The sequence below is a fragment of the Sceloporus undulatus genome, chromosome 3, assembly GCF_019175285.1.
Source record: "Sceloporus undulatus isolate JIND9_A2432 ecotype Alabama chromosome 3, SceUnd_v1.1, whole genome shotgun sequence".
Classification (NCBI taxonomy): Eukaryota; Metazoa; Chordata; class Lepidosauria; order Squamata; family Phrynosomatidae; genus Sceloporus; species Sceloporus undulatus.
The window spans coordinates 232,848,430-232,874,843 of NC_056524.1; the positions used below are offsets into that span (position 1 = coordinate 232,848,430).

At 41.1% G+C, this 26,414-nt stretch overlaps 1 protein-coding gene across 2 annotated transcripts in view; it reads left to right on the forward strand.

Moving 5' to 3' along the window:
• Nucleotides 1–746: 746 nt before the first annotated feature.
• NYAP2 (neuronal tyrosine-phosphorylated phosphoinositide-3-kinase adaptor 2) overlaps nucleotides 747–26,414 on the forward strand; it is a 226,044-nt gene continuing 200,376 nt past the window's right edge. For both annotated transcript variants that reach the window (XM_042461081.1, XM_042461082.1), the window contains exons 1-2: nucleotides 747–1,759; nucleotides 9,183–9,422. In XM_042461081.1, the coding sequence (XP_042317015.1) occupies nucleotides 9,217–9,422 (206 nt within the window). In that variant the 5' untranslated portion in view covers nucleotides 747–1,759; nucleotides 9,183–9,216. The remainder of the gene's footprint in view (nucleotides 1,760–9,182; nucleotides 9,423–26,414) is intronic.

Here is a 26,414-nt window from a genome sequence, read left to right on the forward strand (position 1 = left end):
AGAACTTGGCACCTGAGCCTTAAAGAGACAAATGGCAAAGCTGTGCCTCCCCAGTCTTGCTGCTGCCTGAGGATGCCTCCTTCTCTGAGGCAGCTCTGCCTTCCAAAGCACATTAGCGGATGGCTCTTCATTCCAAGGAGGGGAGCAGGTGGTGGGAGGTTGTTTTGATGAGGTTAAAAAGCTCCTCCTCCTCCTCCTCCCTTTCCCCAAGCAGCAGCAGCCTCATCTGCGTCAGCAGGAATGGTGAGCCCTGCCTGGCTTTTATGGGGAGGGGGGGAAGTGCAAACCATCCATCAAGAAGAGGTCTCCAACCGAGACTGAGATGGTCCCTCTAAGTGGCTGCTCATTTCCAGGAGCCATAACATGGGCTAAAGGTTAACTGGCCCATTCTCATTCTTCTTCTTCCTCCTCTTCCTCCTCCTCTTCTTCTTCTTGGAAAGGTGGTAGGGGAGAGAGAGAGAGGGGGGGGGAATGGAAGAGGGTTGTGTCCCATTTTGTCCTACCTAGAGAGACTGGCATTGGCTTGGATGCCCTGCCCTGGCTGGCTCTTTCTTTCTTTCTTTCTTACACACACACACACAGAGCCTGGATTATTTCGCTAATCAGACTTCAGTGCAGGCAAGATAGAGAATCTGTTGCCTAGATAGGAGGCTTTAATGAGCAGCTGCGCCCCTGGGGACTGCAAGACGAAGTCGAAGGCTGCTGCTGCTGCTGCTGCTGCTTCTTTCTGGCTTCTTGTCATTTCTTCACTTGGTCCTTCTCCTCCTTTTCTCCCCCCTCCTTCCTTCCCTCCCCGCTTTCGCCTCCGATGGTTTGCCTAAGGAAGGCAAAGGGGAGCTGTCCAAGGTGCTAGGATGCTGGCGGCTTGGCTGCTCAGAGGATTGCAGCAAAAGAGGAGCACCCAGTTGCTGCTCAGAGCTGAAGGTAGGCTGGCTCTTTGTTTGAGAATCCCTGATTAATCAACAACAGCATCAACAGAAAGAAAGAAAGAGAGAGAGAGAGAGAGAGAGAGAGAGAGAGAAAGCTCCAGCCTGGATAGAGTGAGAGAGCCTGTTTGAAGCCTTGGGTGGCAATGAGAGAGAGGGAGAGGGAGAGCATCTTTTTTTCCTGCTGCAAGAAGCCATTTGGATAGGATGCTTGCAATTCCTGCTTCTTCTTCTTCTTCTTTCTTCTGTGCTCCATGCTCTTCACTCCAATGAGGCACCTTGGCCACTTCTCTGCCCTGGCATATGTTGGTGCTGCAGTCTTCGGCGGGGTGAAATCGAGAGGCAGACCCTATCGTCTCTTTGCCATTGGACTTCAAAGCAGGATACCATTGGTGCCCCCCTGAGACCTTCGCTGCCCTCCTTCTCCAGGATTGAGAATGCCCAGGCTCATCTCCCCCCCGGCTTAGCCCCACTGCCTTTGTGACCCTCAAACTTTAAAAGGTTCTTTTTCATCCTGTACTCAGAAGAAGATTTCTTTCTTTCTTTCCTCCCCACCCCCATTTTTATCCCCCCCTCTTTTGAATGCAACCCACTGAGTTTGAGAGAGACAGAATGCTACAACCTGGATATCTTTGCCAAGAAGAGCTCAAGCACTTTAACTGAAAGAAAAACAAAACAAAAAACAAACCTGAGCCAATCTGCAAAACCTGTTTTGTATGGTGCTGAAATATCCCCTTCAGACTGCACTGAGATAAACCACAGGAAAGGGCTTTTACAGGCAAAAGTCACCTTTAATCATTGCACTTAGCAGTCCCTTGAGGACTTTAATCTTGGTATGTATGCACATGGTATTTCTTCCTTTTTAAACCAGTTCCAAGTATGCTTGTGAAATATTGTGCTTATCAGAGAAATGTATGTGCCAAAACCAAAATAACCCAGCAATGTTCTGAAAAGAACTTTGTTTTGGTAATATTAATCAAATTGCAGTACAACCAAGCAATGGTATTGTGCATTTGGAAATATTTTATCCTCTCTTTACACATTAGACAATCTGCAAGTAAGAACATTTGGTGGGTGGAGTTTCCTTTTGCTAAAACAATGTTAAATTATTAAAAGGCAGCTTGTGATTTCCTGACATATTAATTGATAAAATACATAACAGCTGTGTTAGTTACTTCTCTGTTTGCCACACCATTAATATTTTACATCATTTTAAATATTATTTTCATAGGCAAAAGATCTTGATTGTATTTCCCCCACCTCTCCCCAAGCACACCTTCTAGAACAAGGGAAAAGATACCTAAGCAAAAAACTTCTAAATTAAAGCATAAATTGTAGTTGTGGTGGGATAATCTTAATTTCCTAATTGTAGGTACTAACGGCTGTTAGACATCCTGTCTATATCTATTTAGCTAGCTATATTTGCTTATTAGGAAATGTATTCAGAATCATAGCACATCAATAAAGGTTCCATAGCAAAAGGTTACCTCATATTAACAAGTAAACATTAACAATAACAATGATCAAGCTATACATGTTAGCTTTGTAAAATCTACCTGTCAGGAAGAAGGTTCTATCCAATGTGTAAAATCAGGCCATCCTATATTCACAGGAATTTTAAAGTCCATGACTGTCTGATTAAAATACTTAATTCTAAACACACTTTCACAGACAGGTCAGGTCAGGTAGCTTCCTATTTAGTTGCACAAGACATGTTCCTCTATCTTCTAAAGGAGCTACTTTTAATCCTCAACATGACTGAAAGATTAATCCTTTTCCAGTGGGAAAGAAATAATTTACACAGCAACTATTGGGTTGAAAGTTTTTGGAAATCCTGCTTCTGTAGAAAAATACAAAAAGTTAATTCATGTAGGCTTGCTTTATACTTAAATTATATGCTTCCTTTGAGCCTATATGTAAAAAGCCTAGAGCCTGCTTTCAGAAATGTGGACCATGTGGACAAGGGAGAGATTTCCTTTAAAATATAAAGTGTGGTTAAAAATTAACAAGGCAGGAGCTAGATATAAAATGAGATGGTTCAATGACAATGTATCTATCAGAGAAATAAGTTGTCTTCTAAAAGCCATTTCATAAAAGGCATCAACTCTGAAGGGGTGGGGGAAAGGCCTGATGTATAATACACCAATGCCATTAGGTCTTTCACAGTGGTGCTGTGGTCAGCAGTCTGAAGAAACTGAATGAGGCCTAGCCTCTTTGCACTTACTGTACTGTCTTGTGAGTAGTTCTGTGCCAAAAGAAAAGGCAGCCCAGCCACAGCAGCTGAAGCTGTGTGTAATATCTGTGGATAAAATGGTGGACTTCAAATAAGCAAATTTCTAAGATAGAAAATGGACATGCTGATGCCAAGACATAGAAAGAGGGAAGGGACAGAAGAAGTCCATGCACATCAAATCTTGGAAGGTTGAAAGCAGATCACATGACACACTGCATGGTTGTCTTCTGTATCACTGAGATACAGCCTTTGAGTGATGATATGTAGCCAGCCAACTAATAGAAAATGTGCTATTTATATCAGTGAAGCAGGGAAGGCACTTACCATTGTCCAGCATACTTTACACAGAACAAACCACACATGGAAAATGTAGAGTGCTAGACTTTTGGAATGCAGCCAGTGTAGAGGCAGAAGCATGTATCAAGCAGTAAGGATGACAACAGTTCTTGTGATGTTCATTGTACAAGTGCACACCTAAAGGAAGGGAAAATACACACAAAAATGTGGGTTTGAACTAGTGCAGTGGGGTAAAAAATTACCAGAACATGGGGAGGAGCTGTATGTAGAGAGATCTTGTAGTACCTTTGAGACTAACTGAAAGAAAGAAGTTGGCGGCATGAACTTATTTCCTCAGATGCTTTTCGTGGAGTGGATGCCATGGAAAGACAATATATATGCCATAGGTATGTGAGAATATCAATTCAAGTTCAAAATCCTTTGTGTATGGAATAGCAAGTCCAGTTTTAACGATGGTCATTTCTGGACAAAACACCATTGGGTATGGAAATGAAATGACAAGACCAGTTTGTCCTTGGAAACTAGCCTGTCCCTGGCTTCCAGTCCTTCAAAAGCATCTGAAGAAGAAGACTGAAATCTACGAAAGCTCATGCTGCCAACTTTTTTCTTTCAGTTACTCTCAAAGGTGCTACAAGATCTCTCTACATACTGATTCTACAGACTAACAAGGCTATATCTTTGAATTCTACCACTATGGGGAAGAGCTGTTTCATTCAGATAGGTGCCACATGACAAAGACATGTCTGGGTTGAGTTTTAGGCAGAAGTTATCTAAGGCGTGGTACACACCGCCAGGAAGCGGCGTCCTGGTGGCGATAGTAAGGCTCGGGAGCATGCACCAACTGCACGCTCCCGAGTCCTATTATGTGTGAGCGTCTCCATTATTGAGTGGCACTGCCCACACAGGATGCATGTAGATGTGTGGGCATCTCAGCGCCCACACGTCTCTTAGAGTAAGCAGCATCATAGGGCAGCCCTTACGATGCCCCAAACAGGAGCTGCTCTACATGGCTCCTTTTTTGCTGTGCAGCTTTGCCATGCCATTTGGTTTCTGCAGCAACACTCTGCAGCAAAGAGGGGCAGCGTTTCGCCACCAGTGTGTACTGGGCCTAAGTTACTTTAAAGAGGAATGAAGACAATGGTGACTATCCTGCTGTTAATCAGAGTAGATCTGTTAAATCCATGGGATTTATGTATGTTTTGACTCACCATTCAACAATTGATTGAGTTGTTCTACTCTAGTTGGGATTAAGCAATAGGATTCAGGGCAATGACACCTGAAACTGAGCTGTCCAAGAGAGGCTGGTCTCCATTGCCACAGAAATGGCAAATAGGTGGACAATTCTCCCCACAACTTCTCCCAGCTATTTTGGAGTTCTTCTACTTGAAATAGATTTGTCACTGGGAAAGCTTCCATACAACTGGGAGCAGATGTGGAAGAAGTGGCTGTAAACACCAAGAGAAAATTTGCTACTTCCATAGCAACAGATCCACCACTGCCCTTGTCTGGGTCAGTGTAGACATTCAGAAAATTATGCAGAATGTTCCTTCTGGCACTTCAAAAAGCAGCAAAACCTCAAAGATTTCTTTCACACATACACATATCTATGTCTCACTTATAAAGAGATTCATCCAGCCTCTTCAGTGGAGAAGCTCTGGCTTCATATGGCCTAGCTTGTGACAAATTTCACTTTTCATTAACTGAAAGGGGAAGCCTTCACATATAAAAAAATGTATGGACCTACCAGAACAACATCCTCCGCCTTAATCTAACTGTATAGCTTGCAGATCAAGTGGAAAGAGCACTTCATCTTAAACTGGGAAGAAGACACCCAACTCAGCTTCCTTCACAAGCACATATGCACATATGGCATTAAGCTGTTATCCACCCAGTGTTCTGGGTCCTAATCCTAATTATCTATTTAAAGAAAGAGGGAGTGTTAAAAGTAATTGCCTGTGAGGGCGTCGCCACAATAAAATGCAAAGCCACATGTGGAGGAAAGACCACAAATTTATTAACGCAAGCATCAGCAAAAGGTAGGGTTGGCCAAAAGCATGAGTTCTGGATCATCTTACAACCCACCGTTGTAGGATAAATGGCATGTCATATAAAGCAAGGCATTGGGATGAGGTAGGGGCTAGATTAACACCCTCTTGTATTCATGCAACCTGCAGATTGCATTTAACTAAAGCCCCTAGTCACCAGGAAGTGGTGTCACATTATGGCCCCCGCAATGACCACAACGTATGCCCTCATCGCTCCCGTGTCCCATAGGGACTCCCGATACAGTGCTATGCAACCTTCTAGATCATACCTACCTGATCCAGAACCTCTGCTGCCGCCCCAAAAGTTGTGACAGCAAACCACGCACCCTAGGGAGGGCGGGTGGGAGAGCCAAGCAGAAATGGAGCCGAGCAGGATGCCGCATGGCCTATATATAGGCCTATTCCAAAGGTGGGGGCAGAGAGAGGAGTCGCCCTGCCCCCAGGAGCAGCCAGCCAATTGGCTGCCCTGGAGGACCGGGGCGACCATAGAGAGGGACTATCCGCCTCCTAGAGCGTCGCTCAGGAGGCGGAAGTCCCTCATTTTTCCCCCTCGGCTGGCCAATTGGAGGCCAGCGCGCCCCAGCAAAGCATGCTGGGGCGCGCCAGACCTCCAGGCCCCCGGCGGCAATGCTGCCTGTCCAGAGAGTCAGGCGGCAGCCTTTGTAGCCCCATGTTATTGCACAAGTGCGATTTAGGATATGATGATTGGGCCAAAATTATACCATAATGTACCCCACTAGAAGATAAGATCTGTGCTCACAGCACCTGTTTCCATATGTGGTTACTTAGCTAGCTAGGCCAAGGGCTATCCAAACTGGATCAGGACATTAGGGAATTTAATGAATATAAAGTTTAGCTGTTCTAATGTTATTAGGAAAAAAGTGAGAGGAAATGCTATATGGTCTTCCAACCTTAACTCTACATTTCCCCCCCCCCCCATTGCAATCAAGTGAGCATTTTTTAAATAAAAAAAGTCAGTGATGCTTGATTGCCTCATTGCTGGACTGAAAACTCAATCAATTATTTATCCTCATTTAGATAAATTATGTGTGAATTGTTGCAATGATACTGCAGGTAGTCATGGGAGCACTCATAGGAAAATAAACACTCACAAGCATTATTATTCAGTGAACCATTCGAACTTACCACAAACTGATTACACTAGCAGGAAGAGTAAAAGTTAAAAATAAACTATTTGTTGCTGAACTCCATTTATACTCTGCTGAGAGATGATTTCAGGAGAGATTATTCTAAGGTGTTTTGTTTTTACTTTCCCAAAACTGCATCTTTACTCTTGTTGAGAGATGAAGAGAAAGTTATTTTAAAATGTGTTACGCTTTAAAGAAAGGGATGACCTTTCCAACTTGATAGTCATGTTTGATTTTATTGTTTTTGTTTGTTGTTACCCGCCTTGATCCAATACAGGGAGAGGCAGGATACAAATAAGTAGTAGTAGTAGTAGTAGTAGTAGTAGTAGTAGTAGTAGCATGGCCAAAATGAGGTCACAATGACAGTCGTAATAGAAAACACAGAATATGGCAGAGGAGAGGAGAAGAAAGAGAGTTTGGTAGGCTTTCTACGTCTTAAGCATTTTTTTATTTTTTATGTTTCCCAAAAACACTCAGTGATTCTCATGAACATGCTTTTCACTCCTCAGTGACCTCATTTTTGGCCACAATGTAGGTAGCACTCACCACAGGAATTAGCTGTTACACAGGATGCTTATCTTCCAGCTATCATGCTGAACATATACAGCAGAAATGTTGCACATCGTATTTTGTGCAGAGCAAAAAGCTATGTATGATGAAATAAAGTGGCACTTAAACTATATTTATTTATACAATAAAAACCAAGAATATCTTTAAAAAACAAGAATATCTAACAAAATTAGTGAAAGTAAAATAGCAAAACATCTAAAATAAACAGATTGTTCAAATAATCAAATTGTTATAGACTGAATAGTGATTCCTATATTATATTTGAGAGCTAGTATAGCATAGCAACTAAAAGATTTAAGTTTGGGACTCCAGTTCAAATCTCACACGAGCCATTAGGTAGTAAATGCATTCTGCCTCAACCTCTCATATGTAATATGAGTGATATGACAATATTGACCTACTTTAGGCACAGCTAAGTGACATAATATGTAATCTCATGAACAGAAAAAAGGTTCTATATAAAGCCTGTGTTGTTATTCTTGAGATAAGGATGCTACTTCATGAAATATTCCATGTCCAAAATAAATATATGTAAATGATGCTGTAATTATATGCAGGTTGAGTCTCTCTTATCCAGTATTCTGAAATCTGAAATACTCTAAAATGGAAAACTGTTTTTATGAGTGGCTGAGATAGTGATACTCTTGCTTTCTGATCGTTCAGTGTACACAAATGTTGTATATTGCAAAAAACAAAACAAAACAAAACAAAACCCACATACCTTAAGGCTATGTGTATAAGGTGTATATGAAACATAAATGAATGTTGTGTTTAGGCTTTGGTCCCATTTCCAAGATATCTCATTATGTACATATATGCAAATACAGGTATTCCAACATCCAGAAAAATCTGAAATCCAAAACATTTCTGGTCAGAAGCATTCTGCATAAGCTGTAACAAGTTAATTTTGAACCTTCTTCTCAATAAAAACTTAATGAAGTTGTTACTGTCAATCCCATTGACCTATTTCATCAGACTGATTTCAGTGAGATCAAATAATCCACTTCAGCCACTACACTTGGATTTTTGTTGCTTCAATCCTCTTTTTCTTATGATCTTCCTTTTTTATCACCACTGCAACTTAGTGTTTGGCATAATTTGGTAATTCAAAATTTAAGATTTCACATTGATTGCTATAGAGAAATAGATCCCTATTAATTGATTATTGTGCAGTGATGTCACCAATTTAAAGGTTTCTCTGCATGTTCTTGTAGTACTGGAGTTGTGAGTTTCATTCCAGTTACAGGCCTCTATGCTATATAGGAAGCTATGTCAAAGGGTCCACTCCCTTCTTCTATGGAGCTAGCTTGGGGGAACAGTCATGAGCGTGGTAGATAGGAAAAGAATTATCTGTACAAACAGGATAGTTATCCATTTGTGCAACATTATCTTTGGGTTGAATCCAGTCTCTTTATTGTTTCACATAATGAGTGTAAATGTCAATTTGTTGTTGTCACTATATCAGAACAGAATTTAGTCAGTAGGCAAGAGAGCCCCTTTCCCTGTCCACCATGAGTTCAATTCAGCTCCAGTGGGCATTGTTATTGTTGTTAGTGCCTTCAAGTAATTTCTGATTTATGGTGACCCTAAAGTGGTGACCCTATCATGGGACTTTCTGGGGGCCATAGTGTGTGACTTGCCCAGGGTGAACAAGTAGAGACTTTATCACATGGGTACAATTGGAAGTATACATGGGAATTATCCTGTGAAAATTGTGCATTCACAATTAAGATTTTCACACAACATTGCAATTAAACAGCCATTATCCCTTTAAGTATTTGAAGGTGTGTCACATTGAGGATGGAGCAAGCTTGATTTCTGCTGCTCCAGAGACTAGAATACAAAACAGTTGTTTCACATCTCTCTCTGTCACACTGAGCTAAAGAAAAATTGAAACAAAATCACCAGTAAAGTTAATTTACTTGTATGGACTTCATTTTTTTCTTCTTTTGTCAACCTATAGGAAGTATTCTCCTCTGTTTATTATCACCCACAAGATGATGAGTTCCAATCAGGAGGAGGTCACTTTGGGCACTTTTCTGCAGTATATTGAAGATATGGGCATGAAGGCCTATGATGGCTTGGTTATACAGAATGCATCCGACATAGCTCGAGAGAACGATCGCATGAGGAATGAAACAAACCTGGCTTACTTGAAAGAAAAGAATGAAAAGCGCCGGAAACAAGAGGAAGCAATAAAACGGTAACTAGCATCTCCCCTCCCCTCGTTTCCTTTTCTTTCTTTTGAAAGCAATAATGGCTAGCCAGGAAGAAATTAAACCAGTTAAAAACCTGCTGCTGTTAGGTATGTGTAAAATGAATTTAAGACTGTACCTTCTCTTGCAACAGGTTCACATGGCTGTTTCAGCAGATTCTGGATTTGAGGGGAGGAAACCAGGGCAATGGGAGAGGTAGCTAAGGGATCAGTTTCATCTCCTTTTGGAAGCAGTGACTTCTATTGCTGCAGCTAATATCAAGTCCTGAGTTTGACAAATGCTCCACAGTTACCTTTCACAGAATGCAATGGAAGAAAGGAAGTGGGATTCTGTGCCTCAGTGCCCTGCCTCCTTGGAGTGGCAAGAGATACCTTGCATCACATGAAACAGGGGCTGAAGCCTGTTACAGACTGCCAAAATAAAGCTGCTTCGGGTCTCTTTGGAGGTACGCTATTTAAATGATCCATGGGTCCTAAGGGTCCGGAGGTCGCACCAAAGCCACACTCCATTCCTAAGCACTGGAGTGCAGCTTTGGTACAGCTTCCGGATTCTTAGGATGCATGCATCATTTAAATAGCATACCTCCAAAGAGACCTGAAGCAGCTTTATTTTGGCAGTCTGTAACAGGCCTGAGAGTCAGCATGGTATAGTGAATAGTGTACTGGACTAACACACTGGGGGTGCATTTACACTGTAGAAATAATGCAGGTTGACATCACTTTAAGCGTTGTAGCTCTGTTCTACAGAATCCTGTAGAAGTAAAACTACAGATCCCAAGATTCCATAGGATGGAGCTGCAGCACCGAGAGTGGTGGCAAAATGCATATTTTATACAGTATAGCTGCACCCTGGGAGGCCAGGGTTCAAATTACTTCTTTACCGTGGAAACCCACTGGGTGACCTCAGATAAGTTACACCCTTTCAGCCTAAGAGGAAGTCGGTGGCACCCCCCCCCCCCAGTAAATCTTGCAAAACAACAACAACTCTTGTCACCATGGGATTGCTATAAATCAGAAATGGCTTGAAGTAATGTAGAAAGCTGGTGTGAAAATCATATGACCCAAAGCCTTCCAGATCCCACTTACCCTTACAAGCCCTCCAGTTTCCTGGCCAATGCCTCATCCCCCCCCCCCCAACCACATTTAAATGATTAAAAAACATGTAGTCTGAAAGTGAAGTAGAAGAACTTTTGTCATGGTTTAGACATTTTGTGACTCAGTGTCTTTTCTACTTATAAGCACAATGTTGTTTGTGTAGAAGTTTCTCCTTGAGAGGAGACTAAGTTATTCTTGGAAGAATGCATAGGTCTTTGTCTATGTCTAGCCAGAGGTAAATTTTTTTCCACAAAACTTCGCAAATTGCACCCTCAGAGGAAGTGCAACCCCATCTAAAATATGTTGAGCATTTCTCCTCAGTTTAGCTCTGTCTTCTGCATTCCTTATGGAGTACTTTATCTTGTCTGGATTTTCCATAGATGAATGTATCTAAGAACATTGAGACCATGATGTCCAAGCTCATTGTCCAAGAATATTCTTTCAAGGACTAACATATTCATAGTCATAGTCATATATAGCTACATTCTAATTCAGAAACCGCATAATAGATGCAATCCTATGCTGCAGCTATATCTCATTGTTATGAGAGATGTGAGAATGATGTGTAGTTTATGCTAATTTTACATGTAAATTAGCTACCGCCCTGAGGCTAGTGACATATTTCTAAAATGGCCGTCACTGTTGAGGACATTGCCCATTTTGATCTAGAGGTTATGAATAATTGCAACTATCACACTAACTGGGGCTCAGGCCCGGAAAGAAATCTCTTCTTCCCAAGCACATTGGAGAGCTTTGCTTGTTTTAATTATACTGAGGACATGTTTTTGAGTGCTTGATAGATTAGAAGCAAAACAACAAAACAGACTATCTATTAATCTCCAGACACTGCTGTCTGGTTCTCCAGTATCATTGTTTCTTACCCAGCAGCAATACAGAGGGCAGTGGATGGAGAGGAATTAGAAAACCTATTCTTTGATTGTAATGGGAAGAGAAGAGGTTGCAAGAGGTTTGAGTAGCACTGGAGTTTTCTTTTGAAAAGATGCAGAATATTTTTTAAAAGATTTGTTAGGCTGCTATATTTACATATGGATGTTTATCACTCAGTGATTACAATGTCAGTGAAGATCTGCGGTTGTGAAACAGGTGACATGCCTCTAGCCTAGCATAGGTTTCATGTTGCTTCACCTCACCTGGGGCCATGTTTCCATGGGGCAATTAACTCACATATATCCTCAATGCTAGGTTAGTCAAAGAGATATAGACGTGCATACAGGCATTATGTTTCATTTAGAAAAATGAAAGGTCTGATTTTGCCCTCTCTTTTTAGATTAGTAACAGATGGTGAATGAGCTAGGGGACGTGAACAAGATCTGTTGTGACTTGGGTCCGTACTTGTCCTGAGATCACACAATTATCATAGAATTGTAGAGCTGGAAGAGACCACAAAGGCCATCCAGTCCAATCCCCTACCATGCAGGAAATCTCAGTCAAAGTATCCCCGACAGATGGTCATCAAGCATCTAAAGACCTCCAGGGAAGGAGACTCCACTACACTCCGAGGGAGTATGTTCTGCTGTCGAACAGCCTTTACTGTGAGAAAGTTCCTCCTAATGTTGAGGTGGAATCATTTTTTTCTGTAGCTTGCATCCATTGTTCTGGGTCCTGTTCTCTAGAGCAGCAGAAGATAAGCTTGCTCCCTCCTCAATATAACATCTCTTCAAATGTTTAAACAGGGCTATCATATCACCTCTTAACCTTCTCTTCTACAGGCAAAATATCCCCAGCTCCCTAAATTGTTCCTCATAGGGCATGGTTTCCAGACCCTTCACCATTTTAGTCGCCCTCCTTTAGATACGCTCCAGTTTCTCAAGATCCTTTTTGAATTGTGGTGACCAGAACTGGACACAGTATTCCAGGTGGGGCCTGACCAAAGCAGAATAGGGTGTTACTTCCCTTGATCTAGAAACTATAATTTTATTGATGCAGCCTAAAATTGCATTGGCCTTTTTATCTGCCGCATCAAACTGTTGACTCATGTTCAACTTCTGATCTACTTGGACTCCTAGATCCCTTTCACATGTAGTTTAATTTAGCCAAGTGTGCCCCATCCTATATCTGTGCATTTCATTTTTCCGCCCTAAGTGCAGTACCTTACATTTCTCGGTGTTGAATTTCATTTTGTTAGCTTGGCCCAGCTTTCAAGTCTATTCAGGTCATTTTGATTTTTGATCCTGTCCTCTGGGGTATTAGTTATTCCTCCTAATTTGGTGTCATCTGCAAATTTGATAAGTATGCTCCCAATTCTGTCATCCAGGTCATTGATAAAGATGTTGAATAGCACTGGGCCCAGGACAGAACCCTGTGGGACCCTATTGGTTACTTCTCTCCAGGATGAAAAGAAGCCATTGTTGAGCACCATTTGGGTTCGGCCGGTCAACCAATTACAAGTCCATGTAACAGTTACCTTGTCAAGCCCACATTTTACAAGCTTGTTTGCAAGAATGTTATGGAAACTTTGTCAAAGGCCTTACTGAAATCAAGATATGTTAAGGAAAATGCAACATGGGACATACAGTAGAAGAAATAAAACATGTATGTGAAAGTCACTATGACTAAGCAAAAGCAATTAAGAAGCCACACATGTGTAAAAGCTAATGTAATTTAGCAGTCCTAAATGCCAAGGTCAGAAATGTAGAGTGTATAATTGAAAACACCTGAGTATCATAAAGTGTACAAGGTGAGATGATGAAATCCTTAAGTATGGGTTGAACTATGAGAACCAATCAAAATGAATGTACACGCCCACTGGGTGGAAACTGACTAAGTGGGTGGTGTTTAACGATGGCTATAATAATTGCTATGATTGCCAATGTATTTTGTGGGTAGTTGTGGAGTTTTGTGAGTAGTTTGGAGATTGTAATTTGTGAGGGCATTAGTATTTGTATATAGTAGAATAAAGTAGATCTTTTATATAAGACTACTGAGTTGTCTGGTGTCTTGAGTGAAGATACAAGAGCCAGCAGGATCCTGGAGAAGTGTGAAGACTTCTGTGGAGGAAGAGTGAGAAGGCTTGGAGAGTTTGTCAGGGTCTTCAGCCTATTCTCTGAAACTCTACTGCTTTGGAGAAAGGCATTAACCACTGGCCAAAACTGGTCAGCGCCGGTGCATAACAAGGTGGTGAGTTAGAGCCAGAGGTAAAGAGCTACAACTCCCATCATCCCTGACAAGATATACTATATCCACAGCATTCCCTTCATCTACCAAGAGGGTAATTTCATCAAAAAAAGAGATTAAATTTGTCTGGCATGACTTGTTTCTCTGAAACCCATGTTGACTTTTTGTGATTATGGAATTGCCTTCTAAATGGTTACAGACTACAGTATCTGTTTAATGAACTGCTCCAGAATCTTTCCTGGTATTGATGTCAGACTAACTGGATGATAATTGTTGGGATTCTCTTTTCCCCCCTTTTTGAAGATGGGGACAACGTCTGCTGGCACTTCTCCTGTTCTCCAGGAGTTCTCAAAGATTATTGCCAATGGCTCCGATATTACATTTGCCAGTTCTTTTAATACCCTTGGATGTAGTTCATCTGGTCCTGGAGACCAGATGAACCTACATCTGGTCTGGAGATTTATATTTGTTTAGATTAACCAGATAGTCCTGTACTATCTCTTTACTTATTCTGTGCTGAAATTCCCCTCTGCTCCATTATCCTCCCATTGAGCACCATTTTCCTTTTCCGAGAAGACTGAGGCAAAGAAGGTGTTGAGTAATTGTACCTTTTCTCTGTTTCCTGTTAGCCTTTTGCCGTCTTCTCCATGCAGTGGCCCTACCATTTCCTCCTTCTTCCTTTTGCTGCGGACATACCTAAAAAGCCCTTTTTGTTGTTCTTAACCTCTCTAGGAAGCCTGAGTTCATTCTGCATGTTAGCTTACCTTACTTTACCCCTACACATGCTTGTCATTTGTTTGAATTCCCCTTTGGTGATTTCCCCATTTTTCCATTTCTTATAAATAAATAAATAAATAATAAAATAATAATTTTATTTCTATCCTGCTTTTTGTTAAAAACAATCAAAGTGGCTAACAAGAGTTAAAATACATCCATATATACAAAATATCCCCCCTTAAAAGACAATTAAACAATATAGAATTTAAAATTTCTTAACAATTAAAACCAATAAAAGTGGCAGAGTCATAATATATATATGGGGGGAGGGGGCAATCACCACATGGCCGAGTAGTTTATTTTGGAAAGGACTGCCAGAAGAGATCCATCTTGATAGCTTTCTTGAAGCTGTCTAAGTTGGTAATTTGACATATTCTGTTTAAAAATTAGCTCAGTTAAAGGTTCCTTAGTCATCCATCCTGGTTTCTTGAGATACATCCCATTTTTCTTCCTCAGTGGAACTGTTTTAAATTGTGCCTTCAGTATCTCCCTTTTGAGAAGCTCCTATCCATCCTGAACTCCCTTCTCTTTACATATTTCTGACCACGGGATCACCCTCAATATGTCTCTAAGTTTACTGAAATCCGCTCTCCTAAAGTCTAGAATGCGTGTTTGACTATGCCTGGCTTCTCCTTTCCATTGTATAACAAACTCCAGGAGTACATGATCACTCCCACCTAAGGATCCCACCACTTGCACCCCATTAACCAAGTCATCCCTGTTGGTTAGAATCAGATCTAAAATAGCTGACTCCCTTGTTGGCTGTTCCACATTTTGGACAACAAAATTGTCTTCAAGGCAAGTGAAGAATTTGCTAGACCTTGAGGATTTTGCTGTTTGAATTCCAGCAAATATCAGGATAGTTGAAGTCACCCATCACTACTACACCTCTCCTTTCTGAGAGTGTGGTCATCTGTTCTAGAAAGGCATCATCCAATTCCTCCATCTGACTTGGAGGTCTGTAGTAGACTCCCACAATAACATCCCCGTTGTCCCCCCCCTTTTTTTTTTTTATCCAGATGCTCAGATGCTGCCCAAGTCCCAAGTGTATCTCAGTGGAATTGTTTTGTGGACTTTTTTTTTTTAAAGAAAGTTGTTATTATTAGATTCTTGGTAGTCTGGTTTCCATGGCATCAATACCACCACTTGGGGTGTGTGGGTGGGTGTGGACTACATTCGATCAGGCCCTCCTCATACCCCTCCCACCTTCTCCAGTGCCTCTCTTGTAAGGGCAGTGCATGCTCCTTCCATCCCCTCCCACTGCTTCACTTGCCTGGTCGCTCACCTGGAGGTAGGTAGGTGAGCAAGACAATGGGAGGGGAGGGAGGCAAGGCAGGACAGACTACTGCCCCATGAAAACTCCTCCCAGGCACCCACATCAGCTGACACCAATGCTAGGGATGCCAGTGGATGGCATTGAGATGACGTCTACAACCATGGACTACTGGAGTCCTTCAGACAGTTGAAAGATCAGAGCTGGCAGTTGGGCATCTATTGACGCTCATACTCCAAGGGACCTATTCCTGGCCTTCCCCTTGAGCATCCTATCCCTACTTTTCATCTTTGAAGTTGTTGCCTGCTCATGTGCCCTTTCTGAACAGCAGTGAGAAGAAGGGGGGTGGAGATCCCACCAAGCAGCACCAGGGATGATTCGCACACCCGACTAGACCTGCCATGTAGCTGGAGGAACCAAACTGTTTCATGTGGTACTATGTTGAAATGAGGCTACAGGAACTAGCATCTAAAAAGAACAGCAAGACTTTTTAAAAAAATTAGCCCATGCTTAATGTAATGGGGGTTACATTCCCGGTAGCAAATGATCTTGTGTCAGCACTGTCAATCTAAGAAGGAAGTTAATTGATACCATTTGATCAAGCTCCTGCCAAAAAATCTGCCTCTGTTTTTCAAAAAAAAAAAAAAAAAGCCCACTGTCCATTTCAATGAAATTTTCTCATTGTAATAAGATGTCTGGGTCAGGAGTGCTCCTCTGGTTTTTCCAAAACACCCCAGACTCCTGTTAATGTATTGAAGGTGAAAATGTTCAGATGTGGCAATGGTTGCAGAAGCCTAAATTGGCTACAGCTGGAGTCGAGAGCAGCAGCCGGATGCTGAAGGTCAACTGAGCAGGACTAAATGTAAATATGCTATGTCTTCAGTCTCAAGAGGGATTGGTGTCTGTGGTGCATAGCAACTTGTATAGAAAGAGGCTGGGCTAAGTGGTCGCCTCATGGTAATTCTGTATATAAGCAAAACGCTGTGCTGTGGGATTGTGGGAGTTTGAGATAGTGTGGTGTGTTGGTTGGTAAGAGATTTTGTATAGTAGTGATTAGCTTGTGTTATTTGAAACAAAGCAATAAAGCCCTCTTAGGAGTGAACTGCTGGAGAGTGATTCTTTGATCTAGCAGCTGTTTCTCCAGGCATTCTCCCAAGCAAGCCGAAAGCTTGTATTTGGAGCTTCGCTCTGTTCCTGTGTTGGAGAAATAACCAACGTCTTCATCCATTTGCCACAGGACCGGAATCACAGGCAAGGTTCATCACCCAAATATCAACAACTCCTCCCAAAAAGTGTGTGTGTGGAGTGAAAAGGCAGGGCCAGCCCCATCGGGCCTCATCTCAGTTAAGAAGCAGCACCCTCCCTCCAGTCTATCTGCCTTGGTCCAGGCCTCAGAGGGAGAGAAGAAATGCTGGACCTGATCCCTTTTCCCGCCACCATTCCTTTCTCCTTTTATGTCATGTCTTTTTAGATTGTAAGCCTGAGGGCAGGGAACAATCTAATTAAAAGTATTGTATGTACAGCGCTGTGTAAATTTACAGTGCTATATAAAGAAAGCTTAATAATAATAATAATAATAATAATAATAATAATAATACAAGTATTCAGCCTTTGAAAGGGAGAAGGTTCAGTGGCAAACTAGAGGTAAATGGCTCTGCTTCTGTTGATCCTTAACCTGTGCCCTTGGTGAGCTCCCCCTCTGCTCCCCACCATCCTCAGTTGGCAACAACCATCATGGATTTGTATGCATAAGGTTGTAGCTAAGGTTTGTAATAGTACTCTTTGATGTCAAACAAATTTTTATTATTCAGGGTTTTTAAAAATAGACATTATGTGCTGAATCATACAATGTCTGTCTTGTGTCTTAAAGAGTAATTAAAATGTTTTAAGGCAATCAGAACTGCTTGCAAGCCTTGCGTGCAAGGAGGCAGACATGAACAGCCTTGGCATTGCAATGCAGATTTTCCCCTAGAGGAAAATGAGAGTGCTAGGAATGCTTTCATTAAAGACAAGGGCATTAAGAATATTTCTGGTAGGGTGGAATTAACTGTGAAGGAATAAATACTTGAGAGAAGACTTTTCCTAATAAGCATGTCTTAAGCTATCCCACCTGTGTGGATAGATAAGATGTCTCTCACTGGATGAAGTTAGCTGATGAATTTCTGACCTAATTTTCAGATAGCAGGCTGCAATCATGTAAAGAATAGTGAGTTAATGTGGTGATTAAGAGAACAAGATGAAATAATGATATTAGTGTTTAGCTGCATGTCTGTGACTAACCTGTGGCCATTTTACTGTTAGCCTTTTGAAAGAAGAATATGTTTTTTTTTGGGGGGGGGGGGAATCAGCAGAACAACAAACATTATTTCTATTCTAAAATTTCCTAGGGAGCAAGACCTAGTTTCCCAGTACACCAATTGCTGGAGGCTTTTGGTTGTTCATGTCATGGAAATCCCATCAGTTTATGGTGTTGTGGGAAGGACAAATATTTTTGGCTTACCTATAGGCACTCATAATGATAGACCTTTGCCTGCCAGCATATTTATAAATGAAGCCAACATTCAAATACTCCACTTTGTATTACATCAAAACCTCTCCATGTTTCTGTTGCATATGCTGTTCTTTTTAAAAAGAAAAGAAAAGGAATATCATGTCTGTAAAAGCTTCCCTCCAAACCGAGTAACATGACTAGATAAAAATGATCCACTCTGTTGAGAAAATGGTCACATGCTGTGATGTTATTCATTATGTAGGACTACTTGTGCCAAAAACGTTGTGCAGAAAGCTGTGTATTTTGCATAGAATACATTGTTTTTGAACAAAAGGTTACATTAAAAATTCTTTTTCTGCAAATGATATTGTTTGCTTTGGAGGACACAGCTCTGTAGGATATATAGGCGGGTTACAAACCGCCACTTGGGACATCGTCAGGATGTCCCAGTTTAAAAAAGGGGTGTCTCTTCCAGACGCCCCTATTCCTGTTATGGACTCTCTCTGTAACAAATGGCGGCAGCCGTTCCACATGGCTGCTGCCATCTTGACGTAATGGACGCTGTGCGTCCGCACATCGCGCAGCGCTAATGACGTCACGAGTGCGCCATTGGCGCCTCGCGGCATCATTAGCACGCCGCCAGAAGAAGCTCTATTTTGGAGCTTCTTTTTTGCTCTGTAAGCGAGCCCTGCGGTTTGGCTGCGGCGGCTCCCTCACGGAGCAAACAGCAGCGCCGGGAGACCGCCGCAAAGCAGCGGTTTGTAACGCCTCATAGACTCTCATAGGTCACTGAAACTTTTTTGCTATCTGCTGTGTAGTAGAGGATAGTAGCCTGTGACCACCATTAAGAGTCATTTGCCAGTCCAGTTGGCTTTTTATATAGAGTTGTAAGAAGGCACCACTTTCTGTTTCACTGCAGACAGTAAAATGTCTTGAGTTGGCCCTGAGACAGAGTGACCCAGGATCTTGCAGTGAATTTTACTGCACTTTGAAGCTCTCTGCTTGAGGGATGGACAACTAGGAATTTCCCTTTAAAACAAACAGGAAATACTTCTTTTCAAGGGGAGTTCCTGGTTTGTCACAAAAAATCACTGGCGAACTTTGAATATCACTTTACATTCAGCATTTCATGACTGTTGTAAGTGGTATTTCTGGTTGGTCACATAGGTTTGACAGTAGAGTGATAATGTGGCATTCACGTTTGGAAACAGGGACAACTGGCCCCCAGACCCACCAAAATTGGCCACCTCTGACTGATATGAACAACAATAAGATCTGCTCAGGGCAATGGGAAAGGGGTTATGCAGGCAGTCAAATCCCTTGCCCGCTTACATACTTTTTTACCTTTCATTTTACAAATGGAAATTGGGATAATGTATTAAAGTTAGAGATTTGTAACCTGGAATTACAGATCCATTAACTTTTTTGTATTCACTAATTGTACACATTCACAATAATGGCATTATTGCCCTGATTGTAAATGCACCCCCCATACCCTAACTGCCAGCAGCTGCACTGGGTGAGGGAGGTCTGTTCTGCTGGCAATTGGGGCAGGATAATGTTTCCAGCCCTCTCCTACCACTGAGCAGGGCTACAATGAGGAATTGAGATGGAGTCCTGTTTCTGATTGTCATAGCCTTGCTCAGTGATGGGGGGGGGGGGAGGCTCTAGAAATGTCATCCTGTTGTGCCATGATCGCCAGCAGAACAGACCTCCATTGCTTGGTGCAGCTGCTGGCTGTAAAGGTAGGTTTGTGTGATGGTGGTGGGGTCAGGCCAGGAGATGTTATTCATAACTAAGAAGGTGATATAGGATCTCAGTTTAATTATCTTAATGGAGATATAAGAAATGCATGCAGGTAATTCTACCCAGTCACTCATTTAGACATCTTCTTTTGGTTGATCAAAGAGTGCAAATGAGCTAGGATAAATGATAGGCACAGGGCCACTATTCTTATTACTATTTGATTTTATTTATCTAAGAATTAATGCAGTTAAATAACATATTAGGCTACCTCTGTTTATGTTCTGACTGTACTACAATGTTTCCAGTCTTGTACCATTTCTGGATAGAGACTTGGTTGTGTAGGTTTTGTTTGTTTGTTTGTTTCGAGTTTAGCAGAATAGAGAAACTATTGCTTGCCACATTTCAGAATCAATGAAACAAGACAACCCTTGGGAATAAACTTATCTGTGAGAGGAACAGCCTAAGTGGAACCAAAATGAAACAGGGGATCCCATCTTGTCCTCCTTAGCACCCTTGGGTGAGGCACCCAAGCCCTAAGTGTTAGCATGTTGGCTTGTCACTTAGTCGGTTGCCTGTAAGGGAAACCCTCCCAAAAATCTCTTCTAAGTCACCCAACTTAAAAGGGGGACTAAGGCTGGCCCCAAGGGTAATCCCCTTTCTCACATCTTAGGCTTCATAACACAGGAGATAAAAATCTAGAGACATAATCTTCACCAAATTGGGGTGCTCACCAACATTATCCTTCCAATTTCTCCCATCTACCTGCTGTGTATTTAATATACTGTAGCTGATGCCAATCTGCTATATGTCCTAAAAAAAATTAATGTATGATACGCAGAAAACCTCGTGGAAATGCAGGAGAAAATTCCTACCCAGTCCCAAATGACAGCCAGCATAAGCCTCCACTGACCTTAAGGGAAAGCAGGTTGGCTAAGAACGCACCAAAGGGGGGAGAAAATGGGGGCAGAGGTAGTTTATAAAGAGTGAAATCTCTGTCTTCATGTCTCTGTGCCTTGACATGCAAACATCAAGATGCTACCTTCCCTCCTGCAACTGGCCAGAAAAGCAGCCACTCACTGCAGCTGAGCCTTGCTGTGTTGGAACAGGACCAAACTGTGTAAGGAGGAAAAATATAAATAATATAAAATGGGCATTCTAAGATCATGAGAGTGTGCAGACCATTTATAGGATGACAACATGTTCTACTTTGCAGAGGATGGTCTTCTGTTTGAGGGGCTGTCAGATGACACTCCTTGAGATTTAAGCCTCCTCTTTGTGGGAAGCTGTCCAATACAAGCCTGGTTTAAAGATACATAAGGGAAATGTATGGGGCTTGCAAATACCTATCAGAAATTTAAAGCTTGGCAGAAAGCTGAGCAGACACATAGATTAAATGCTGATAGATTTTTCTACAATGTATTGCATTTCATTTAAATTATAGCAATTATTTTTAAATTTGAAGCTATACATATATATTTTATATAATTTTATGCAAATACATGTCATACTTTTTTTAAAAAAAAAATCAAATCTGTGTCTGTTTTAGGTTATTCAAATGTGCTCATGTTTCTACCACAGCCATTCTTCTACTTAGGAACCCTGACTGGTGACTATTGAAACTTTAATTATGATTCTTTATAGACATTGATTTGAAAGCAGTCCCAGCTTTGTTCCACATAGGTTAGTCCTTTTTCTAGGACTCAAATGGCCTTGCACACATCTTTGTTTTGCTCATTCCAGAGAATAAGTAGACAGATGTTGTCAAGGAGGTGGGGCATATATGTAGGGTTAGTTCTGTGCTGGAGCAAACAGAAATGGGCCAGCCAAGCAGTAGCAGAGTTAAGCTCTTGTAAAGAAGGAGTAATTGTAATGAACAGCTGTCATTTCAACCCCTTATGATCTATGGCAAACCAAACAGTGGAGACTAACCCTTCAACAAACGTAAGAGAAGTTCTTGGTTTTTCCCCCTTTTCTTTTTCAAAAATAGCTTGTTTCCATTTCCATTTGTGTATGCATTTATATGTATGTGTAGCTAGAGAATTAGATCTAATATAGAGAAAAGAAGGGTGGGAGAGGGGAACATATTTTGAGAGAGAAATGTTGAGAAAGAGAGAGAGATGGTTAACCTTGCAATACTATATGCACTTCAGAGAAATAAGCCCAACTGAACTCAGAGGGAATTACTTCTAAGTAGATATGCTTAAGAGCATACTATGAGTGTCTTTGATGTCTTGCAAAAATTATTTCCAATACATATATGGCAAGATACAAATGTCTGGATTGCTTGCAGAAGTAGTACAATGCCATAGCCTGTAGATTTGTCTTGCAGCAACAAACTGAGCCAGGACACTCAGCGCTGATGGTGTTGCATTCATGTGCAAGCACACAAACGAAACAGATTGGAAAGAAAGGGGTAAAATAATGTTAGGTCTGGTGATGATTCAGGTTCCCAGCACCTTAAATGTATTGAATTTACCTAGACTTTTAATATTTGCTATTGATATTTATTGATATTTAATACTGGGATTGTGGCACGCAAGAAACATGGTAGGAGATACATGGTAAGGCAAACCATCTTTTGTGTTATGGGAAAACTTGTCTTTGAGTATGAGTAATCTTTAGTAATCTAAATTTCTTTTGATATTAAGGAACTAGTTGGAATCATTGGTAAAAGGTAAAACTGTATATGATTTGAAACACTCCAGTTCTTTAACTGTTGCCTTAGCAATCTTATGTTGTTCAGGCAATATAACAGAGGATTTCCCAGGACTGAATAATAGCTGGATTTAATGAAATTGTTTGTTTGGGCCTATAGCAGAATGTCTTCATGATGCTATATATGTGTGTGTGTGTGTGTGTGTGTGTGTGTGTGTGTGTGTCTGTATGATTGTTTTTGAGAGATAATATAATATAAATATTATACAGTAAATACTATGATGCCTATGCCATTTATCTCATGACCTACGATAGCCATGTTAACGTGGAGACAGTGCCATTTTCAGCTTTTCTTTCAGTTCCCAACAAAATGGTTGTAAAAGAGATGTCCTCTCAGTGTATTTATAAATAATTGAGAAGATCTCAATGACAAATACTTGCATCCATATGGTCACCCATATGCAATGTAAAATGAAGAGCAGCAGTAGTAGCCATTTCATCATAATTATAATCTAGGCTGGTACATTTTCATGACAGCCAAGTTGTCAAGAAAATGTACCAGCCTAGAAGGAACAAACACAAGCTAGACACTATTCCTTATTCAAACTAAAAAAAAGAAAAGAAATAAGATAAATAACATAATTATGAAATTCTTCAAGAATGAAACAGATCTAATGAATTTCAGTCTGCCAGGAAGAGGTTGTTCTTAGGTTGTTAATGCACCTACTTCTGAACTTTTCTCCTCATGCCTCTGAGTATAACCCTGCTCTGCATATGATATTTTCTGCAGACAGGCTGAATAAATGTGATAGTAGCAGTTCAAAAGCATGTAAAAGTGCAAGTAGATAAATAGGTACCACTTTGGTGGGAAGGTAACAAAGTTCCATGTACCTCGGCATTTAATCATGCTGGCCACATGACCATGGAGTCATCTCCGACAATGCTGGCTTCATTGGCTTAGTAACGGAGATGAGCACTGCCCCCTACAGTTGGACATGACTAGACAATTTGGAACCAATCTGTTTCTCTGAATTCTGTTCTGACCGTAGCCTCTTATCCCAAGTATAGATTTATCATCAGGATTATTAGATAGGTCCAGCTACAGAAACAGAGATGGATACTTTTGCACCACCACCACCACCACTCCAATAAATAGTTATGTTGGCTACATCAGCTAAAGTGTAGGTTTAGCAAGGGGTGAGAGAAGAGAGTTACCATAATTCATTCTGGCAGGTCTTTATGGTGAGTTTTCAAGACTGAGGACATGCTGAATATTAAAGGAACTAATTCCCCCCCCCCTTGATTTTTGGAGTTTATCTCACTGCCCTTTTCCATCCTTCCCTTCTGAGCTAGGCATGGTATAAAAACCTTTAAACATGGATTTTATCACATCCCTCCATGCCCAGGCAGGAGGCATCCCATTCTTGATCAAGGCATTCTGTACCTCTCTCATATTTTGCAAAGCTCGGAAGGGAAGCACGGAAAAGGGCAGTGCACTAAACTTCTTTGTCTTGGGTTCACACTTGCCAGATCTGTTCTCTTCCTTACTTTCTGGTATGGTTCTACTGACTTGAACCTGATAATGTCTTTCAACCCCATCTTTCGGCCTGCCTTTGCCTGAATTGCTGTTCTTTGATTGAACTTTGTTGGTTTAGAGTAGACATTGTTCTTGAGCCTTCCTAGCCTGAAACAGAGCAGTAACCAATTTAGCTTGAATCCAGCTATCTTCAGTATTAAATTTATTGTGCAGACACTGGCCCTTTGAGGCAAGAGGCTGTGCTTAAACCAGGAATAAATGTGTGCAAAAGAGAAACAAAGTTTAAAATAATCCTCAAAACAGGTAGATTTAAGTGGAGAAATGCGAACTAAAGGTGTGTGTGGTAATTTATTTTTTAATAAATTAAAAGGTAACAACACTTTTAAATCATATTTTTAAATTAAATGTAGAGGGTTTCCCCCTTTCTTTGAAGCACTTGGGTGAAATTTAATGGGCCTGAACCTTCACAAATCTATATGGTGGGTCATTAGAATTTTTGCCTCGAGTTTAATGTATCATTCTAATTTATAAGTTAAATGAAGGAGAAATGCTACTACAAATATATACACTTCCCACAGAAGGTGTATTACCTATTCCGTTAAGTATATTCCCAGAAGGAATTGAGTTTTATTGACAGACCAGGAGACTGAAGAAAGACTGACCAATTACATTCTGGGTTCATTGAGAATAAGGTCATCCTTATAGCAACATAGTGCCATCTTTTTGTTACATACATTAGCAAAGCTCCTCTGGTTCATTCTGCTTGTGGAATGTTGATCTGCTGACTTCAGAAATGCCACAGTGGAGCTCAGCAAACACTTTCATTACTTATGAGCTGTACAGTAAAGGTTAGGGGAAAGTGTGGCTTTACCCAAGGGAGTGATAGTAATGAAAAAGACAGGTGCAAAGTACTATGAACTTTGTAATGTTAAAAAATCTGCCTGCAGTGACACAAACATACATACAAGCTTTGCAACCACCAACAAATCTGTTGTTAATATTTTATATAGTAGGCAGTATACAGGTATACAGGTGTCCACATGGGCCAAATAAAACAGTCTCACCTAATTTTCACAGAGAGCTATCCAAACAATGCTGCTCTTACTGTGTGCCTTCAGGTCAACTCTGACTTACAATGGCACCATTCTAGGGTTTTTCTTGGCAAGATTTGTTTGGAGGGGCTTTGCCATTCCATTCATTTCAGGCTGAGAGAATGTGATTTTTCCAAGGTCACCCAATGTCCAACATTAAAACTACTATGCCATGCTAGTGCCAATGTCATCAGTACTAAAACATACAAACAAAAACTCTAAGTGTAACTCATTCTAATAATGAAATGCAATGTTCTTGTTCAGAGGTAGTATATCACTGCTTGCACATGTTGGAGTGGCTATCAACATAACTTATGTTAGACAACATCACTTATGTTAGACACTAGAGTAGATCACATATTTTACAGTCTTTCTGAAAGGTGGTGGTGGTTGTAGTAGTACTAGTAAAAACAACAACAACAATATACATTTAGTAGCTACATGTATATCCTGCCTTTTGAGCAAGGAACTCAAGCCATATACATAGCTCTCTTACTCTTCACTTAATGCTTACAATCCTGAAAGGCAAGTGAGAGAGACTTGGCCAGCCCAGGGTCACCTAGTGATGTTCACTGGCAATTTGAACTTGGATCTCTTAAGCCTCAGCTCACCATACTGGGGCAGTGCATGAGAGTGGGATAAAACAGGGATGAATGCATCAGGTATGTGTTGATATTAATTTGTTAAGAGCAGTACATTGGGTTTACTAGTTGCAGGATGGGGGAGCTCCTTCAGACACTAATGCTCAATATGACCTCAGAGGCTGAAGGTGATTTCAAGTGAGAATGAGATAGAAGGGAAGAAATCATGTCAAGGACAAGCTGATTTTTGCAGCAAAAACAATTATTTCCTTATTAAATAGACCAAAAAAGACAGCAGGAGAAATCAATAGAACAATCTATACCCAATTGCAAGTTGTTTCTCAAAGTAAAAATGGGGATAAACAACACGGGTGCTAAAATCCTACCCCTGACCCAGTCTAAGGGGGCTAGAGGGATGTAGCTAAGCTTAAGAGACTACAGACTAAATCATACAAAGTATTTTCTCAAGTTCCAAATGAAGAAATATCTAGGTCTGTCTCTGTGCCTCTGGGTGTATCTGTCTATCTTGCTCTGCCTCTTTGCCTATATTTAACATTTTCATAACTTGGGGACTGTCACCTGGAGTGAAGGGGACACCT